Source organism: Pinus tabuliformis, chromosome 3_2 (assembly GCF_031772625.1).
Source record: "Pinus tabuliformis cultivar Carrire ecotype Pingquan chromosome 3_2, CPIR1, whole genome shotgun sequence".
Taxonomy (NCBI): domain Eukaryota; kingdom Viridiplantae; phylum Streptophyta; class Pinopsida; order Pinales; family Pinaceae; genus Pinus; species Pinus tabuliformis.
Window position 1 is genome coordinate 1,048,407,567 of NC_142302.1, and position 19,450 is coordinate 1,048,427,016.

At 41.9% G+C, this 19,450-nt stretch overlaps 1 protein-coding gene across 1 annotated transcript in view; it reads right to left on the minus strand.

Annotated features, from left to right (window-relative positions):
- LOC149184187 (CLP protease regulatory subunit CLPX1, mitochondrial-like) overlaps positions 1–19,450 on the minus strand; it is a 202,646-nt gene that overhangs the window by 166,295 nt on the left and 16,901 nt on the right. The window contains exons 2-4 of the mRNA XM_089417418.1: positions 17,300–17,388; positions 16,966–17,060; positions 16,700–16,779 (exon numbers count right to left, since the gene is read on the minus strand). Coding sequence (XP_089273544.1) covers positions 16,700–16,779; positions 16,966–17,060; positions 17,300–17,388 — 264 coding nt within the window. The remainder of the gene's footprint in view (positions 1–16,699; positions 16,780–16,965; positions 17,061–17,299; positions 17,389–19,450) is intronic.

A 19,450-nucleotide genomic window follows, 5' to 3' on the forward strand; every position in this document is an offset into this window, starting at 1 on the left:
GGGATTGACACCACTACTGCATGGAGGGTTGAGGCCGAGAGGCCTCTCATGGAGTCTGCTAATGATTGGTTAGTGCAGGATGTAGTGGAGGGGGAGGAGGAGCAGGAGGAGCAAGAGTTGGAGGAGGAGGAGGAACAAGAGGAGGAGGTGACACCACCTGCCCGGGCTACCACTGCCACCAGTAGAGGACGTGGTCTACCTCCTATAGCTCCTACTTCTAGTTCTTCAGCTTCTAGAGCACATCAGACTCCACTACCATCTCCACCAGCACGAGCACCAGCATCTACATCTAAAGGGAAAGGGAAAGCTGTGGCATTTTCCCGCAAGAGGGGCAGAGGAAATCAATAGGATTAGACTTTAGTTATTTTCTTCATTTTATTGTATATGACATTATGACATGATGAGATACATTATCATATCTTTTGTTGATATTTTGAGGCTGAGTTGGGACTCAGGAGTCGGGACTTACTATTTAGGACATGTTTCAATGTTATGCATGATTTTAGCACTAGAAATGATATTAAACATCTTATATATTAGTTCTTTTATCATATTTATGTGTCAATGTATTTATTTTATGTTGTAGATGGCTTAGATATTAAAAAAATTGAAAAAAATGAATTTTTTTGTATCAAACGATTATTTCCCGATAATTCCGATTTTTTCCTTGCACCGATATTATCCCGATAACGATTAATGCAACATTGACTGCAACGAATGCAAGTGTGATGAAGCCACCTATTGATTAAGCAAAACTTCATGTAATTTGTTGGCCCAGCATCAATAATCTCAGCCTAGATAAATAAATCAGGACTCGATATCAAGTTTTCGGGCTTCAATTTAGACGCAGCATGTAACGTCTTTGTATTAGTTACGTCCTCTCTAGCAACAATGCACTCAAGTCGATCAATCGTTCCACCATTGGTTGCAGACTTGGAAATAACCAAATTGCATTAAAGAACATGACAAACGACCCCACGTCCCGAGCTACACCAACTTATCCCAATGTGATATTATGAACTCAACGATCTGTAATCAGTAATCTTAGTTTAACAGGGCAATTTTCGACTTCAACACGAATTAACATGGGTTCTCTGCACCACTACACAGTGATCGCATCATAGGTATGCAATTGCATCCAACCGCATCACGCTATAGCTATCACACTACATGCTCGTAGTACAGCCTCCACTTTGCATTGATACCCTGTCCATGTGCACATCATCGTATCAAAACGTTCCTTCTTTCCTCTTTGTGTGAAGATGTAATACAATGCAGCAGCCAATCAGATGTCGCTTCTTCTTGGTCAAAAAATTATTGTAATTGTGATCGACCTACGTCCCTGAAAATGGCAGTATATGGCCCAAACTTGCCAAAGTGTAACATGTCGTCACAAACTCGACCTAGAGCACTGTTAGAATTCAACAGTACACATCTTCAAAAACTTGGTCGTGGTTCTTCAATATTTTGGCTTTCAGCTAAATCATAAAACTCGGCCTTCAAAAATTCCAAACCAATTTGGCCTATACTTTGGTCTACAAAGGGAACCCTCAGGTTGGTAGGAAAACCAACTCTAATACCACAGTAATATCTCGATTATTAAATTTTGATGGTTTTCTTGAGATTTTTTATTAAGATAAATATTGTCGTAAATTCATCAACCAAATTACATAATTTGTACCATAAATTAAACGAAATATAAGAAATATCAACTACAATGTAGAATGCAGTGAATCCCAACCTTATTATATTAATATGAACTATTACATACAATGCTAGAAATGTCTAAGAGGATGGCCTCCCAAAATATTTGCTACAATGTTGGATCGAGCCTCCAAAATAAAGTGAACTGATAAGTACAACCTATGAATTCTGAATGAATTCACCAAGGGATGAGACAGCGTTTCATTCAATCCCACCGAATCACCCACGGATTTTCATCCTGGGGCTACCTGGATCCTGAGAACCAAGTTCTCAATACCTCTCACAAAGGCAATGCATAAATCCAATATGTCCCAAATGATCTCATCCTCCTCCTTTTAAAGGCTCGATAGATAGATCTCCAGTCTTCTAGAAGTATTTTAGTTTGATTATTTTAGTATTATTCTAAAAGCTCCCCCTTGACTTCATCTAAGCGACTTTTAATATTATTTTATTTTACTTAAGTCACTTTTTCCTTTTTTCTTCAATTAATCATTTTCCCCTTATTTATTTGATTAAGTGACTAATTAAAGTCACTTTTAATCCAAGAAAATGGTAAATTTCCCACCAAATTATCTCTGGTCACTAGAAGTCACTTCTCGTCACCCCATTCGGTTCCAACAAGCTATTACACTAAGGTGTTCCATCAAATATTCCTCCTGCAATGCCACCTTAAGCGTAATTGATTAAGTTAGACTCAATAATAACCCTATTTTACAGAAATTATTGGAATGCAAAGAAAAAACAAAAGCAAGTTGTGCGAAACTGACCCTAATGATGGAATATGCTACGCGAACATCGTCGAACCCCATAAAACTCCTCAAAATCCCTTCAGGACCTCTAATGGTATAATCTTGCTCCTATTACCTAGCGATCACATACCCTAGAAATCCATCCTAGTTTTACTATAGAGAAAACTGAAAATGGGGACATTACATGGGGACTGAAAATGGGGATTTTTTTTGCCATTGGAGGGAATATGTTTTGGAGTAACTCCTCTCATTCTTCCCTTGTTAGTTTGAAATATTTGGTACCTTGTTTTGTCTATCCATCTGGAAACAATAGCAAGAAATATTGAGTATGTTTATCAAGCTATAGTTGATCTTGTTGGTGAAGTAGGACTTTGTTCCTCATTGAAAATATTGATTGGATGAGGGATTATTCTTCCTCTTGGTTCTAGTTTATTGTTACTAATCCTCGAATGAAATTGACCAATTCTTAAGAGAGTTTTCTGCTTGACCTTGTTGTCGCTCAGATTGTGCAAGCACGGTGCAACAACAACTCAGGTCGGGGGTCGTCATTCTGATCCTCGACCTCTCTATTCTAGCTGTCTCTCAACAGTGGGCTATGGGGGGTAGACCCTATGAAATGTGAAGATGAAAGACAAGTTGGCAACCAACAAGTCTGGGAGACATGATTGAATGGCCTAGCTACTTGGTTGATTTTAGCAAGTTACACGATTAGATTGAATTATTAAATGAGACCGGTGCCTTATGGAGTCAATTACTTGCTTTGAATCAATTAGAGACCAAGTGACCAGATGAACAACAGTTGCTTAATGAATGCTTATCTATCCTAGATAAGATGCAATCCCTATGACTTAGGTGTGATGCAAGAATCTTGGTTACTTTTAATTAGATGTCTATTCTAGCTGTATCCTCCCTTTTAACTATTTTGAAGCTAGTCTCTAGAGTAGGTTGTCAAAAAGAGGCCAAGGGGAAGCAAGCAGAGGCTTCATTAACAATACCTCCCCTTAGGTACTAACCACCCGGTGCCTCCAGCGCTGCAGAGACTGTGGCTTTGACAACTGCAAGGTCATCGTGTTAGCCACTAAAGAGGTGCTAGGCTCCTCAAGCTAGATGAGAAAGGTGGTCCTATTATCTTTATCAACCAAGCTTATGCTTGGAGGTGACTTATTAGATGCAAGACCAACTCTAGAATGAGATGCAAGGTGAACGAGTTAAGATTGTTTATGTTAAGTACTTAGTTATGATTTGATCTTAAGTTACATCAACAAGTACTTATCAAGAGACAATTTCAACCATAAGAGTATGTGCCAATTTAACAAGTGCCGACAATAAACAATAGATATCCACGAGACAATTGCTCAAGTGCTTAAGTTAAAATTATCATCCACAAAGATACTAATTAATAAATGATTACAACAATACACTTAAAGGAACTAGAGCACTTATTCACTTAGATAATTAGCCAATGAGACAACATGTAAATGTTCTTAGCCAATATTTCTCAACAATTAGCCTCGCCAATGTTAAAAAGACAATTATTAAGAGATATGCAATTAGATTCACCAATCCTCAATTTAAGAACACTTAGATCTTAGATGCAAATATCATAATGATAATTAGATTCTCAATTAGCCAAGATCACAAATTGCTCAAGAGACATTCAATGATATTCTTTAAACACAATTGGAACAAGACACTTTAATGCCAATTAGAGTGATATAACAATTAGATCTCAAAGGAAAAGTGATGTAACACGATGCCCAAGTAACAATGCCAAAAGATCAAAGTGCTTTAAAGAGTGAGCTTATTAATGTACAATTAGGATTATAGAACTTTCATAAGACAACAAACGTTAGTGCTCTTATCCAATAGCACAATAAAACAAATCAATTACACAATGAACTATTAGAGCATCAAACAATGGAAGCCTTATGATTAATGATAGCAGTGAGATATTCAATGCTAAATATGCCAAACAGTCCTAAAAATCCTTACTTCTTTTTGAGTTAAATTAGAATACTTTAGGTGAAGATGCAAATAAGTAAATATATGCTTATGTCACTGCGGATATCATACTTCAGCAAACTTATGACAGTCAGCAATGAGCCATGAAACTACCAATTAAGAGTTACCCAGTTGATGCAATGGATTACTCAATACGCCAAGCAATTTATATACGATTTTTAGGGTGTTTTAATTAAATATTTAGCACTGTTATGAAGAGATCAAACTTTTGTAAGGAAACAGTGAGAAAACTAAGGGTTTATAGGTCAAACCCTTAGGCCTTGTGGCCTTGAATATCTTATCCTTTTGCCCAACACTCTGCCACTGAAAAAGTTGCCTGCAAACACACAAAAATAGCTTGAACACCTCTGCAAAAAACCAATGTAATTAGACCAGAAATTGAAATGATCCAAATCAAAGGCACATAAGGCTAAGAAGGATAAATGTAGAGGGTTGGAAGGGAGGACGCAAGCCCAAGTTAGGCTCATGGCAAGGGCATCACTGTCCAAGGCAAGAGAGGCCCGCGCCCTTAGAAAATTAGGCTTTTAGACCTGGCAAGGAGGGACATAGGCCACGACAGTGGACCGAAGGCAAAGAGAGAGACTTCACAGCGTGCGGCAGGGGTTTAGAGCGCTGCCAAGAGGCAGCGAAGGGAATAGGAGGGTAGCGGAGGAGGACAGAGGGATAAGGAGGCTACACAGAGGGGAGAATGAGGGGAAATGAGGGTCGAGGAGGAGGAATGAACAGGTTGAGGCAGGGAGAAGGCTATGGCAGGGGATGGGAGGCCACTAAGGTCCACACCCAAGCCTGAAAGGCCTAGGAGGGATGACGACATCCCTTAAAAGGGCCACGCTAAGGCCTCAACGGCCAAAATAAATCTGTGGCCTAGCTCTGGAGGGCAAAGAAGAGCAGCGGCTATGCAATAGACGCAAAAATTTTGAAACCCTCGCCAGAAAATTGAATTTGCGTCAGATCTCGAAATTTGTTTAATCACTGCAAAAATCATTGATATTGGTCCTGCAAAAATTTTAGAGACTAGATCTTACCCTCAAGGGCCTAGATCTAGCTCAAACCCCAGCAAGTCTTCTTCAAATGGCTTGGATCCCACCTGCATAAATGAAAATACAAAAGTACCCAAAACTCCCAATATATACAAAAATTTAAAATAAAACCGCAAACCCCAGCTGCTACAAAACAAGGGTTAAGAAAATTTATTCTACAAAAATAGTTTACAAGTTATATACAAATATATAATGCTTGAAAGATTTTTGGAAGAATAATTTTAATAATAATGACAATGGCTTGATGTATTCGAAAGATAGATATTTAACCACAATCTTAGCGAAGTAAGAAAATCACATAAATTTCCAAAATCCAAACAAGGTCAGCCTATGCCCACAGTCTGTGAACTTGGAGCCCAAGGGTCGGGGAACCTGCAAACTCTATATATTTTCTTGAATAAAGCTTGTTAGACATATGGCGAATCAGATCACCTAAGATAGAACCAAAATCTACCAATAGAATTTTTTTATCACCATCTAATGAAAAAACAAGTTGATAAAAAATTAAAGCACAATATAGGAAAGCACATACCACATATCAATGAGACAAGGATACCATGAACTAAACCCCAAAGTCTTTTGTTATGAATTTCAAACGTTCCCAATAAAACAGTGACTTCACATTAACGTTATAAAATTCATTTAGACCAGAGTCACTATCATTGTGTTCCGAGAAGCAAATGGCTTCTAATATATAGATGAATCCTTCAAGTATAACGGCTAGTTGGCTTGATTCTCGTCAAAATAATCTCGACCGTCGATAAATACGCGATCAACTTTAAAGCTCTGTCGTCGAAAATATTTATTTTGAGGAATTTTCGAATTTCTCATTAAAACCATTTTTTAATAATCCAAAAATAACTATTTTGGAGTAACTTCCTCAGTAATTTGACTTTGACTTATCCACCAAGGTCCAAGGGCTTAATTTTTCTTAAAAAAACAATTTTTGCCTTAATGGGGATCTCCAAAAATTGACTTCTTTATGACCCAAGAATTTTTCGGTCATTTTCTGTAGAAATTTCTCATTTCCCACCTCGGTTTTCAGTTTCTCCTTATTTCTCCCATATAGTTAAATGCCCTTTCCCATAACCATACATTCAACAAGCTGAAAAAAATAAATATTGCTGAAAACACAAATTCTGGAAATTTTACAGAATGCTGGAAATTGCAGAAATAAAAATCAGCAGTAATAAACAGCCATTAAAACACATTTAAACACTGAGATTTTTGGTCAACTTGACCCTGGAAAAACCCCCTACAACTCTTGGGGAAAACCAGTTTGAGAGCTCTTCTTTATTTCTGGAAAATGCCTTTTTACAGTAGGAGAAATGTTCAGCAAACAAAAATCAACAAACAGACTTTTACAACTTATCTCAGCCTTGTTGAAACACCGTTGCTGTTACACCGCGGCTGTCGCTGTTACACCGCTGCTGTTGCTGTTACACCGCGGCTGTTGCTGTTACTCCGCTTTCAGCTTTGCTGTTGCTCCGCTTTCAGCTTTGCTGTTGCACCGCTTTCAGCTTTGCTGTTGCACCGCTTTCAGCTTTGCTGTTGCACCGCTTTCAGCTTTGCTGTTCCTCCGCTTTCAGCTTTGCTGTTGCTCCGCTTTCAGCTTTGCTGTTGCACCGCTTTCAGCTTTGCTGTTACTCCGCTTTCAGCTTTGCTGTTACACCGCTTTCAGCTTTGCTGTTACACCGCTTTCAGCTTTGCTGTTACTCCGCTTTCAGCTTTGCTGTTACACCGCTTTCAGCTTTGCTGTTACTCCGCTTTCAGCTTTGCTGTTACTCCGCTTTGTTGTAACACCGCTTTCAGCTGCTGAAACTCCGCTTTCAGCTGTCCAGAAATCTCCCTTGCTCTCCTTCTCTCAATCTGCTCATGAAAGAATGAATGATCTTTTTCCTCCCTTAACCCAACCCTAAGTGACTTTTGGGTGATCCCTAAATCCAATGGCTGAAATAGATTTAGATCAATGGCTGAGATTAAATGCTCATTTAAATCTCACTTTCTATTTTTTAATTCACCCCACTTTAATAAAGACCCACTTAGTCATTTATTTCCAAAGTCACTTTTCCTTTCTAATTTTTCATTGACTTTATAAAAGTCACTTTAAAATTAGACTTAGTAACTTTATCACTTAAAGTCACTTTTAAATTAGATTTAACTTTATAAAAATTATAAAGTTACTTTAGGAGAAAAATTAAATTCTTTTGGACACTTTTACCTAGGCCAAAGATCAAAGCCTAAGGGAACGACCTATCCTCTGGTACCAAATTTCAACACTCCCTCTTACCGAGGAAGGTGTTCCTCACCACACCCATCTTGTCTCTGAAGTAGACATGCTTGCCCCGTGGTAAGGCTTTCATAAGAATATCTGCAACCTGCTCATCAGTGGAAATATACTCAAGCTTCACAGCTCCCTTCTGAACATAGTCTCTGATGAAATGATATCTGATCCCGATATGCTTTGACCTGTCATGAAATACTGGATTCTCCGTGAGTTTAATGCAACTCTGATTATCACAGTAAATCACTGAAGGTCTCAACGGCTGACCAAATAAGCCAAACAACATCTTGCGAAGCCAGATGGCCTCACAACTAGCTAGACTGGCTGCCATATACTCTGCTTCCGCTGAACTCAGTGCTACTGACTGCTGCTTCCGGCTGAACCATGACACTACTGCTGAACCCAACCCAAAACAGCACCCTGAAGTGCTCTTCCTATCAGAAGCACAACCTGCCCAATCAGAATCAGTGTATCCTGCCAATCTCACTCCATCTCCCTGCCTGTAGTCCAGACCATAATCCACTGTCCCCTGCAAGTACCGCAAAATGTGTTTTGCAGCCACCCAGTGAACCTTCCTAGGCTCACACATAAACTGACTCATCGTGTTGACTGCAAAACTGATATCTGGTCTAGTGTTGACCAAATACATCAAGGAACCAATCAGCTGCCTGTACAATGTGGGATCCACCAACTCGGAACCCGAAGCATGAAGCTTCTTCCAGTTGGTGATCATCGGTGTCGACATGGGTCTACAATCCTCCATGTGGAATCTGCTAAGGATGTCCACAATATGCTTCCCCTGCCCCAGGAAGAAATGCCCCTCCTCCTGCCACACCTCCAAACCCAAAAAGTAATGCATCAAGCCGATGTCCTTCATCTCAAACTCCGCCGCAAGATCTCTCTTGCAGTGCTCTATGAGTCTCTCTGCACCTGTAATGATCAAGTCATCCACATACAGCACCAGAATGAGAGGCTCCTCACCAATCACAATAAAGTAAAGGTTCGGATCTGCCTCACTCTTTGTGAAACCCATCCCCTGCAAGTATGCATCTATCCTGGAGTACCAAGCTCTGGGAGCTTGCTTCAGGCCATAAAGGGCCTTCTTCAATCTGCACACATGGGACTCCTTCCCATGCACCTCAAAGCCCTGTGGCTGCTCAATGTACACCTCCTCCTGTACGAAGCCATTGAGAAATGCGGTCTTCACATCCATCTGGTGGATCTTCCAACCCATCTCTGCTGCTATCGATATAATGGAGCGTATCGAAGTATATCGAGCCACGGGAGCGAAGGTCTCCTCATAATCAACTCCTTCTACCTGGGAGAACCCTCTAGCCACAAACCTTGCTTTGAATTTCTCAATGCTGCCATCTGCAGCATGCTTTACCTTGTAAAGCCATCTGGAAGTAACCACGGATTTGCCCTCAGGCCTCGGCACCACCTCCCAAACATCATTCTTCATGACAGAAGAATACTCCTCCTGCATGGCCTCTCTCCAGACCTGCTGGCTAGCTGCCTCCTCATAGCTAGAAGGCTCAGAGTCAAGGATGCTGGTAACCATCGCCATATAGCTACAAAACCTCTCAGGTGGTCTACTCTCTCTGACCGGCCTCTTCGGCTCAGCAACAGATGTGGCATCTCTCAAGGTGTCCTGAAGCCACTTGGGCTTCCTCTTCCCTGAGCATGCTTCTCCCATAGGAGAATGAAACTCCTCCTCCTCATCACCATCAGTACCCTAAACTCCTGACTGTCTGTCTGCTGTCCTCCTGCCTGCACCTGAACCTATAGAAGCTGAGGTACCGTGTGAACTGTCCATCAGTGGACTCCCTAGTGAACTGCTCTGTGAACTGCTCTGCATGCTGCCCGGAGCACCACCCCTCTGGCTCGGCGAGCCACTGCTCACTGATGGACCTGACATCCTCATAGATGTACCTCCGGATCCTCCTGATCCCTGCCCACTGGATCCCTGCGACTGACTCAACTGCTGCTGAGGGTCTGGCTGATCCAGATACTCTAACTCCCGTGACCTCCTAAAGGCCCTGTCCTCCTCGAACTTCACATCCCGTCTGACAACAACTCTCCTTTGTGCAGGAATGTAAATCCGAAAGGCCTTTGAGGTCTCACTGTAGCCCACAAAGATACCCTTCTCTGCGGTGGGCTCTAGTTTGGTCCTCTTCTCCTTGGGTATATAGGAGTATGTAATGCATCCAAAGATATGAAGATGACCAAGATCAAGCTTCTTCCCAGAGAAAGCCTCCTCCGGAGTCATGTGCCCCAAGGCACGATGCGGACTCCTGTTCTGCAAGTAAACAGCTGTGTTGCAGGCCTCTGCCCACAAGAACAATGGCAGCCCCTGATCATGTAACATGGCTTTGGCAGCCCCTATGATGGATCTGTTCTTCCTCTCCGCAACCCCGTTCTGCTGGGGGTTGTAAGGAACAGTGAACTCCCTCCTAATGCCTGCCTCCGCACAATAGTCAACAAACTCTCCAAGGGTGTACTCTCCTCCATTGTCCGACCTCAGGGACTTAATCTTCCGACCTGTCTGTGTCTCCACAAGAGCTCTAAACTCCTGAAACCGCTTGAAGACCTCACTCTTGGTCTTCAAGAAATAAATCCAGGTCCTCCTGGAGTGATCATCAATGAATACAACATAGTACTCATATCCACTCAAGGAAACATGAGACATCCGACCGCTCACATCGGAATGAATCAAATCAAGTATCCCAATCGCTCTGCTGTCACTGCTGGGAAAAGGGGATTTGGCAAACTTGCCCATCGCACAACCTCTGCAAGTATCAAAGTGATCAGTACTGAAATCTGGCACACCTGTAGTGATCTCCCGCAACGTCCTCAAGGCTCCATGATACATATGTCCCATCCTACGGTGCCAAATCTCACACAGCTCAGAACTGCTAGCTCTGCTGTCGGTACTACTGCTCAATGCCAAAAGGGGCTGGAATGCAAACTTGTACACCTTTGCATGGCGTACACCTATCACTCTAGCTGAATCAGCTGGAGTGCCCCTGGGATACATCAACACCTGTCCTTCCCTGAACAGTACCTCATATCCTCTGTCCTCCAAAGCTGAGACGGATATGAGGTTCTTCCTCATCTCTAGCACATAAAGAACCTCTGACACCTTCAAGGGAGGTTTGGACTCCCTCTGAAATGTCACTGTCCCCACCCCGACTGCTCTAACAACTCTGTCATCACCGAGTACTACCTCAATATCAGTGCCACTCTCTGAAAGCTCTGAGAAGTACTCACGGACTCCTGTCATATGACGTGAAGCCCCACTGTCCACATACCAGATACCTGAAGATGCTCCACTAATCGAGGGAAAAGCATGCTCCCTCTGAACCTGTGTGGCAGGTGATCCTGCACTAGAGGACTCACATGTAGTGAACGCAAACTCCCGGCCAAAACGACCTGCAAAGTCCTCAATCTCTACTGAAGTTGCCACGTCCTGGTTCTTCCCCTTCTTCTTCTTCTTCTCCGGACACACAACTGCATAATGTCCCATCTTTTGACAATTCCAACACTTCACCTTGGAATAGTCCTTCTGTGTGTTCCCCTGTTTACCTTTACCTTTGCCTTTGCCCCCACCACCGCTTGTGGAAGCCTGCTTCTTCCCTTTGCCTTTCTTGCCTCCTGCCACCAGTGCTACGTCCTCATCCTGCTCAACTGGCTTGGCTGCCCCAAGCTGTCCTTTCCTGATCTCTGTCTGAATGCAATCATCCCAAAACCTCTCCCATGTGGGAAGGGTCTCACGTACACAAACCCCATCAGCAAAGTTCAACCATGAACGGGGGAGGCCATTCACTACAATCCGCACCAACTCAGTGGGTGGAATGGCCTCTCCAATCGCTGCCAACTCATCTCTCACATTGGTAATCTTTGTGAGATATCCAGCTGCACTATCATTACCCATCTTAATGTTCTTCAACTTCTCCTTCAGGACCATTTTTCGGTTCTCATTGGTACTCTGGTAGAGATTGGACAATGTTGTCCACATCTCATGGGCATTGCTCTTTCCTCTCACATGAGGAATGCAATGGTCTTTGATTCCGTCTAGAATCAGCCTCTTACCCTTGTTGTTCTTTTTATTATAAGCAGCCAACTGAGTAGCATCAGTAGGCACAACAACAGGTTCTGTGATGTATGCACCATGATATCCCAGACTTCTGCCTCCTCAAAGATACTCTGCATTCTCTCCTTCCAAACGTTGTAATTTGTATGCCCATCCAACCTATCCTCCACCCTCAATCCCAATGACATCCTGCTGTCCTAAAACTGAAAAATAGCACTGCTGTGGTAAAGATAAAACTGTTGTTTATAAAAAAATCAGCTTGCTGGAATTTTCTAAGTGAAAAATCAGCAGCTGTATTTTTTTTTTTTTTCCTTTTGCTGTCCCAAACTGCCCTTCAGCACTCAAGCTCTGATACCATGTAGAAATTTCTCATTTCCCACCTCGGTTTTCAGTTTCTCCTTATTTCTCGCATATAGTTAAATGCCATTTCCCATAACCATACATTCAACAAGCTGGAAAAAATAAATATTGCTGAAAACACAAATTCTGGAAATTGCAGAAATAAAAATCAGCAGTAATAAACAGCCATTAAAACACATTTAAACACTGAGATTTTTGGTCAACTTGACCCTGGAAAAACCCCCTACAACTCTTGGGGAAAACCAGTTTGAGAGCTCTTCTTTATTTCTGGAAAATGCCTTTTTACAGTAGGAGAAATGTTCAGCAAACAAAAATCAACAAACAGACTTTTACAACTTATCCCAGCCTTGCTGAAACACCGTTGCTGTTACACCGCGGCTGTTGCTGTTACACCGCTGTTGTTGCTGTTACACCGCGGCTGTTGCTGTTACACCGCGGCTATTGTTGTTATTCCGCTTCAGCTTTGTTGTTACTCCGCTTTCAGCTTTGTTGTTACACCGCTTTCAGCTTTGCTGTTACTCCGCTTTCAGCTTTGCTGTTACTCCGCTTTCAGCTTTGCTCTTGCACCGCTTTCAGCTTTGTTGTTACTCCGCTTTCAGCTTTGCTGTTACACCGCTTTCAGCTTTGCTGTTCCACCGCTTTCAGCTTTGCTGTTGCACCGCTTTCAGCTTTGCTGTTGCACCGCTTTCAGTTTTGCTATTACTCTGCTTTCAGCTTTGCTGTTGCTCCGCTTTCAGCTTTGCTGTTGCTCCGCTTTCAGCTTTGCTGTTACACCGCTTTCAGCTTTGCTGTTACTCCGCTTTCAGCTTTGTTGTTACACTGCTTTTAGCTTTGCTGGTACTCCGCTTTGCTGTAACACCGCTTTCAGCTGCTGAAACTCCGCTTTCAGCTGTCCAGAAATCTCCCTTGCTCTCTTGCTCTCCTTCTCTCAATCTGCTCATGAAAGAATGAATGATCTTTTTCCTCCTTTTCCTCCCTTAACCCAACCCTAAGTGACTTTTGGGTGATCCCTAAATCCAATGGCTGAAATAGATTTAGATTAATGGCTGAGATTAAATGCTCATTTAAATCTCACTTTCTATTTTTTAATTCACCCCACTTTAATAAAGACCCACTTAGTCATTTATTTCCAAAGTCACTTTTCCTTTCTAATTTTTCATTGACTTTATAAAAGTCACTTTTAAATTAGATTTAACTTTATAAAAATTATAAAGTTACTTTAGGAGAAAAATTAAATTCTTTTGGACACTTTTCCCTAGGCCAAAGATCAAAGCCTAAGGGAACCACCTGTCCTCCGGTACCAAATTTCAACATTTTCCACTTGCAGAAATTAATTTCTCTAATTTTTTATTTTTTTCTGAGTAAGACTAATTCTATTAACAAAGTAGAGAAATATAATTACATAGAGACCGAAGTCAAGACTCTGCTCTGATGAGAGGCAGAACTGTCAAGAGAAAACAGGTGAGAAGACAGAATTCAGAACCCGCGCAGGGGACCGGGATGATACTCTCCTGGTGCTTCATAGTTAACAAAAACATCAAAAAACACAGGAAATCCACAACACAGTTTACATAGCAAACTTGCCCAGTGATAGACGTAGCATAACCAAAAAACGACGCCGGGGAGAGCGCGCTAGTCATCTTGTGGTTCTTCCACGATATGGCACCATCCATATTCTGGCACATCCTTAGCTTGAGCCACGTTCTGATCAGAGGGACCAGGGTCAACCGGCATCATCTCCGCATCCTGAGTGCTGCAACCCGGAACATTCAAATCCTGCCGAGGCGCATTTCCAATTCCCAGCTGGATGGAAGGAGAAGGAACAGAGACTGCCCCCGATCCTCCCGGATGAGAATCAGAGTCCTCCATCTGAGTAGTCTCATGGAAGACCACCGTAATGTGAGTCGTTATCCTAGGCCGATGCAGGGAGCTATTAAAAGAGAAAATTGCAGAGCCAGACGAGGAAGGAGGCCCAGGGTGGTGTCTGGAGGCACGGAGCCGCCCTCTCCCACTGCGTGTGCTGGGGTAGCGTCCGGCAAACAGCTCACTGGAGAGGGAAGGCGAATCAGAGGACGAGCTTGTTGGCACATGCCGGGGCTGGCCTCTTCGGCACCCCATTCTTTGGCGAAGTCGAGGCATCTGAGAGGGGGCAGCAGTGAGATGCCGGACAGGCAGAGCAGCTATTAGGCAAGCAGAGCAACAAAGACACCGAGACCAGGAAGGGAGCCTGCGGATACCCTTCGCCGGTAAAACCAAATTGAACACTAAGTGATTCTCTCCAGAGAAAGTTCGAGCGACCTTAGGATTGACAGGGCCAATCTCCCGCCACCTTGTATCAGAGATGAGGCCTGAGACCAGATGATTAATCGTCGGGACAGAGGCTATGAAAACACAACTCAAAACCCACCACCCGAAGCCAGAGACAAGACCTGAGACCGGATGATGAAATGTCGAGACAAAGACCACCAGACAATAGCTCGAAACCCAGCGGAGGAACGAGAGGAGCAGCAGGAGCCGCTCCAGGAGGGCCGAGCCAAGCTCCAAAGAGACTTTCCCCTGCAAGTGCCGAGAGACCTCAAAGATAACAGAGCTAACCTCAAACAGCCTAAAAACCGAAATGAGACCTGAGGCGAGGGAATGAACCAAGTGAAACAGCCCAAATGACTTCATCGCGAACCCAAGACAGAGCCTGGCCTTAACCTTTTCTGGCATGCCTCGAGATGCCTCTTCCATTACTGCAGCATTGAAGAACGCCGCCATCTCTTGCAGGTCAGAGCGTGCGGAGGGAAGAGTCGTCGCGGTAGACAAGAAGTATGAACCAGAGCCACTGGAATGTGAGTTGTTTAACCTTACACTACGCGCATGCCAAGCGCTCTCCATCTTACAAGTATTTAACTCTTTGTACTGGGTGGGCAGGTGTCGAACTGCCTCGCCCCACTCCTGTCTCTTCACCGTAAATGCCGCCTCAAACACCTGCATCCGAGGTTAATTTCTCTAATTTTTATTTTTTGACTCTAAATTAATTAATTTTCTAGCTTAAGATTTAATTTTATTTTTGCCAGAAAAATTAATTAATTGACACAAGAGGCGATTAATTATTTTTCCACCCTCAAACACTTTAGCCATGGTGTCTGATTGCGAGGGACCATGCACTAATATATTTTTACGTCAGATAATTACAAATTCAACCCTCAAAAAGGAATACCCATTCGTTATAGACCCTCAAATATTACCCAATTCTACGACACAATATGATCTAGTAGACCAAGTGATCTATAATAAAATAATTTAGCCAAATAGCTTAAATTATTATGAAATCACTTTTACAATAGACTCGATTAAGAACACTAGGACTCACCTAAGACTTTGTCATAAATTACACCCTTGCTTTGCGGTTTAAGCTGGAGGGAAAAACTTTGCCAATTATCCGTGTTTAAAAACACACATAATGCGGTGAGATGAAAAACCTTCTAGGATGAAATTCGTTGCCAAAATCATAGACTAACGTAGGCTGTTACATAATTAACGATCGTACTAGCATCATTTAAATTACAATTTGCAGAAATTGGGTTTACAATGACATAATAAGCTTTTCGTTGATGATTCTGAACTTTGAAAAATTTCGTACAACTACTTCCTTGGACTTGTGACAAAATAGGTGCAACGGACCTCATAAGCCATTTGATTCACCTAGATTCCATTGCCTAGTTGGATTTGGCACTGATCACTACTTCCTTCCTTCATCTCCTTTAAAATCCTAAAAAGCCCCAAAAAACTTTGTTTTACTAAAATTACTCTCACTTCATCTTGTGTCTCATTACTTAGCTTTACTAATTCTATTAGGGATACCTCCCTTAAACTAGAGGAGAATCGACCTAAAGAGAAAAGGATAGGTTGCTAAGGTGACAATGCTGATAGTCCTAATAGTTTCCCCCTAAGTTGTACCCTGTGGATAAGGGCTTCTCTCATTAAGTACAGTTTTGGTGGTAATAGTTTCTGTAATCAAGGCTGACAGTTTACCTCGTCTACCATCCATGGATTATAGAGAAATACTCGTAGGGTTTTCCACAAGGTTTTACTTGAAATAAAAAGGAATGCAATTACCTATGAAGACTTGCTCTAGCTATGGTTCTTGTGGTTCCCTTAACCAAGGCACTGCCTATAAGTTGCTGCTCATTCTTCAATTATTTACTAATGTTGTCAAGCAATTTTGTAGCAATCCCAATGACTTTTAGCTATTAAAAACATCTCCTGCTTAGGTCTCCCATATTTTTCCAGTGATAGAATAAAACGAACTTACAAGTAAGAAAATAAAATGTTACAACATGTAATTATGTCATCAAGCTAGAGATCTACATTTAGATGAGATGCCACTTACGAAAAACACAATATCTGTTTATCCAGGAAAATCCAACAGGTCAATACATTTGATAATTTAGAAAAATACCTGCGTTAAATTTGTTGCATCAGCAATGACAAAGGGCACATTTACAAATTTAGCCAACGATTTTGCAAGCAATGTCTTCCCTGTTCTTGCATGGTAAATCAGTTGTGAGATTAATAATCAACTAAAATGCAATCGAACAAGAAGGTAACACCTGTTTATCTGGTAATCCAGCAAAATGGTATCCTGTATCAATGATGATTTATTTGTAACATATGCAGTCAGACTCAACAATATAAACAGATACAAAAAAAGACAAAAAGTAATACCACAGCCAGTAGGACCCATGATAAGAATATTGCTTTTCTCCAGTTCCACTATATCACCATCATCAATATCCTCCTCTAGAGGACAAGGCTCTGACCTGCAATTCAGAAATAGTTCACAAGTTAGTTATTACCACTCTCACAAGCAATAATCTCAAAACCAACAGAAAGTGAAAGAAATCAGCAGGTAGACATATGAAAGATACTGAACACTAACACCTGACATACCAAAACCGAAAAGTTAAAACACGTGCCAACCAGGGATTGATTTCAAAATGAAAGAAATATTTACGAAAAATATAGTACTTGCAGATGATGATGTGTGATATTAGCTTACCCATCTGTTGATCCATCCTGGTATTTATGTTTCTTTGACGATTCATAATATATCCGCTTGTAGTGATTATGAACAGCAACAGCTAAAACCTGCCATAATAATAAAGAGCCCTTAATGCTCTGTTGTGTCAAGTTGCTTCTAGAAAACATTGATAAAGCGTAAAAGTGAATTCTGACGATAATATATGCTTTAATTGGTAGGAAAGAATGGTTGTACAGCTAAAACTGGGAAGGTTCTTAGACAAGATATGCTTATCAAGAAAAGTGTGTCGGACAACTAAATAAAAATGAATGATCAATGTAATAATTAAGGAAGCCAGTTGATTTTTAACACAGAGAAAGAGGTAGCTGACAGCATAGTTTCCTAATGCCCAGCCATGGACACAAGAGCCCAACAACACACACCATTCACTAAATCTAGATGGTGGAAGGGGTGCATTGAATAAGGACAGTAGTATAGATTCTAGAACTTTCTAAATCCAGGTTTAACATGTACCTCGAGGTTGCTAGAACTGGAATTCATACCAAGGACACAAGAGCCCACCAACACACACCATTCACTAAATCTAGATGGTGGAAGGGGTGCATTGAATAAGGACAGTAGTATAGATTCTATAACTTTCTAAATCCAGTTTTAACATGTACCTCGAGGTTGCTAGAACTGGAATTCATACCAAGGAGACAAGAGCCCACCAAGACACACCATTCACAAAATCTAGATGGTGGAAGGGGTGTGTTAGCTTCCTATACCAATAGGTTTCATATTTCATGATTGACAGTGGAAGTGCCAAAAATTTTCATCTTTTCCATGCTGCAAAAGTTCCATTTTTGAAAGATTTCACAGTTAAGGGAAGGCCAAACAGCTCAATCTTGGCTTCCCTAGGTTTAAATTTCTTGTTTTAGAGATAGAGAATAAAGTGTCTGTCCAAATAGCTTAAGCTGGGCAGATGAGTAGCTAGGTAGAGAAATGAAGGAGCCCAACTGCTTAATCTGGGCCCTTGGAAGAGATAAGTATACATTTAGATAGGAGGGCAGTCAAAAGAAAAGAGGATAATCAGGGTCTGCAAGTCTAAGTGCACCCATTTCAAAAGGAAGAAAAAATGTTAGGTGTATTAAGCTGGGTAGGTAGCTTGAGGTTGCAGAGGCAAGGTGTTCACCACTTCATACATTATCAATCAGAGCTCATCTCATCAATGACAGAAATGTCAAAGCAGTGGTTTAATGGCAGAACTATGCAAGCATGTCTAACTCCCTTACACCTCCCCCTCAAAATCTCTCACTAACATCCCCTTGAGGACCCTGGGATCTGCCCAACAAGTCCTGTTTTCACTTCATTTTTTGTAAAAATACTAAGTCAAGCTTTGACTTTCTTCAATGAAAAGAAGCCACATTTCTTGTATAAAAATCACTCTTCCACATCCCTTCCCATTCTGATGTCTGAGTTTCATTTCATAAACTTAGCCTTTTTACTAGACTTTCACCTCACAAACCCATATTAACTTCTAATTCTATTTATATAGCTCCCTAGCTACTTTGCCATCCCTAATTGCTACAAAAACTATATAAAAATCCCAAAAATATTACATATCCCACCCTATAGCACTATAGCTATGTACATACAGTTCTGGGAAATAATAGTCCACCTGGGACCATTATCAACCCATCCGCGTCCTGAACTCTGGAATTGATCCAACCTCTGGTTGAGTTAATAACCTATATCTACTCCTCTACTCACCAAAACCCTATGATTTTACCCCTCCGCAGTCATTTTCCCAATGTTTAAATGTTTAATAGTTTTGGTTGAACATTAAAATTAATTCATACCCGCATAGCACTCCATAAAACCACCAAACCCGCATTAGCCTAAGGTTTTATACCCCCTTCGGCGCGTAATTATTTTAATATAGCGCGCGGGCCCCGCTCCAAAGTTGCACGCCACCCCAATTAACCCGCCAGTCGTCCGATGGCCAGCGCTCCAGATCCAAGGGTGGGTGGTCATTCCTGCTCCCCGATCCGCCGGAGGTTAACGTCCGGGGGACAGGCTTTCCTTGTCGTACCCCCGCCACGTGTTAGCCTCCCGGTGTGTTCGGAGGCCCCTCCCCCAATACCACCTACGCGGAAAAGCGGTGCGGGAGAAAACCGGATACCACTC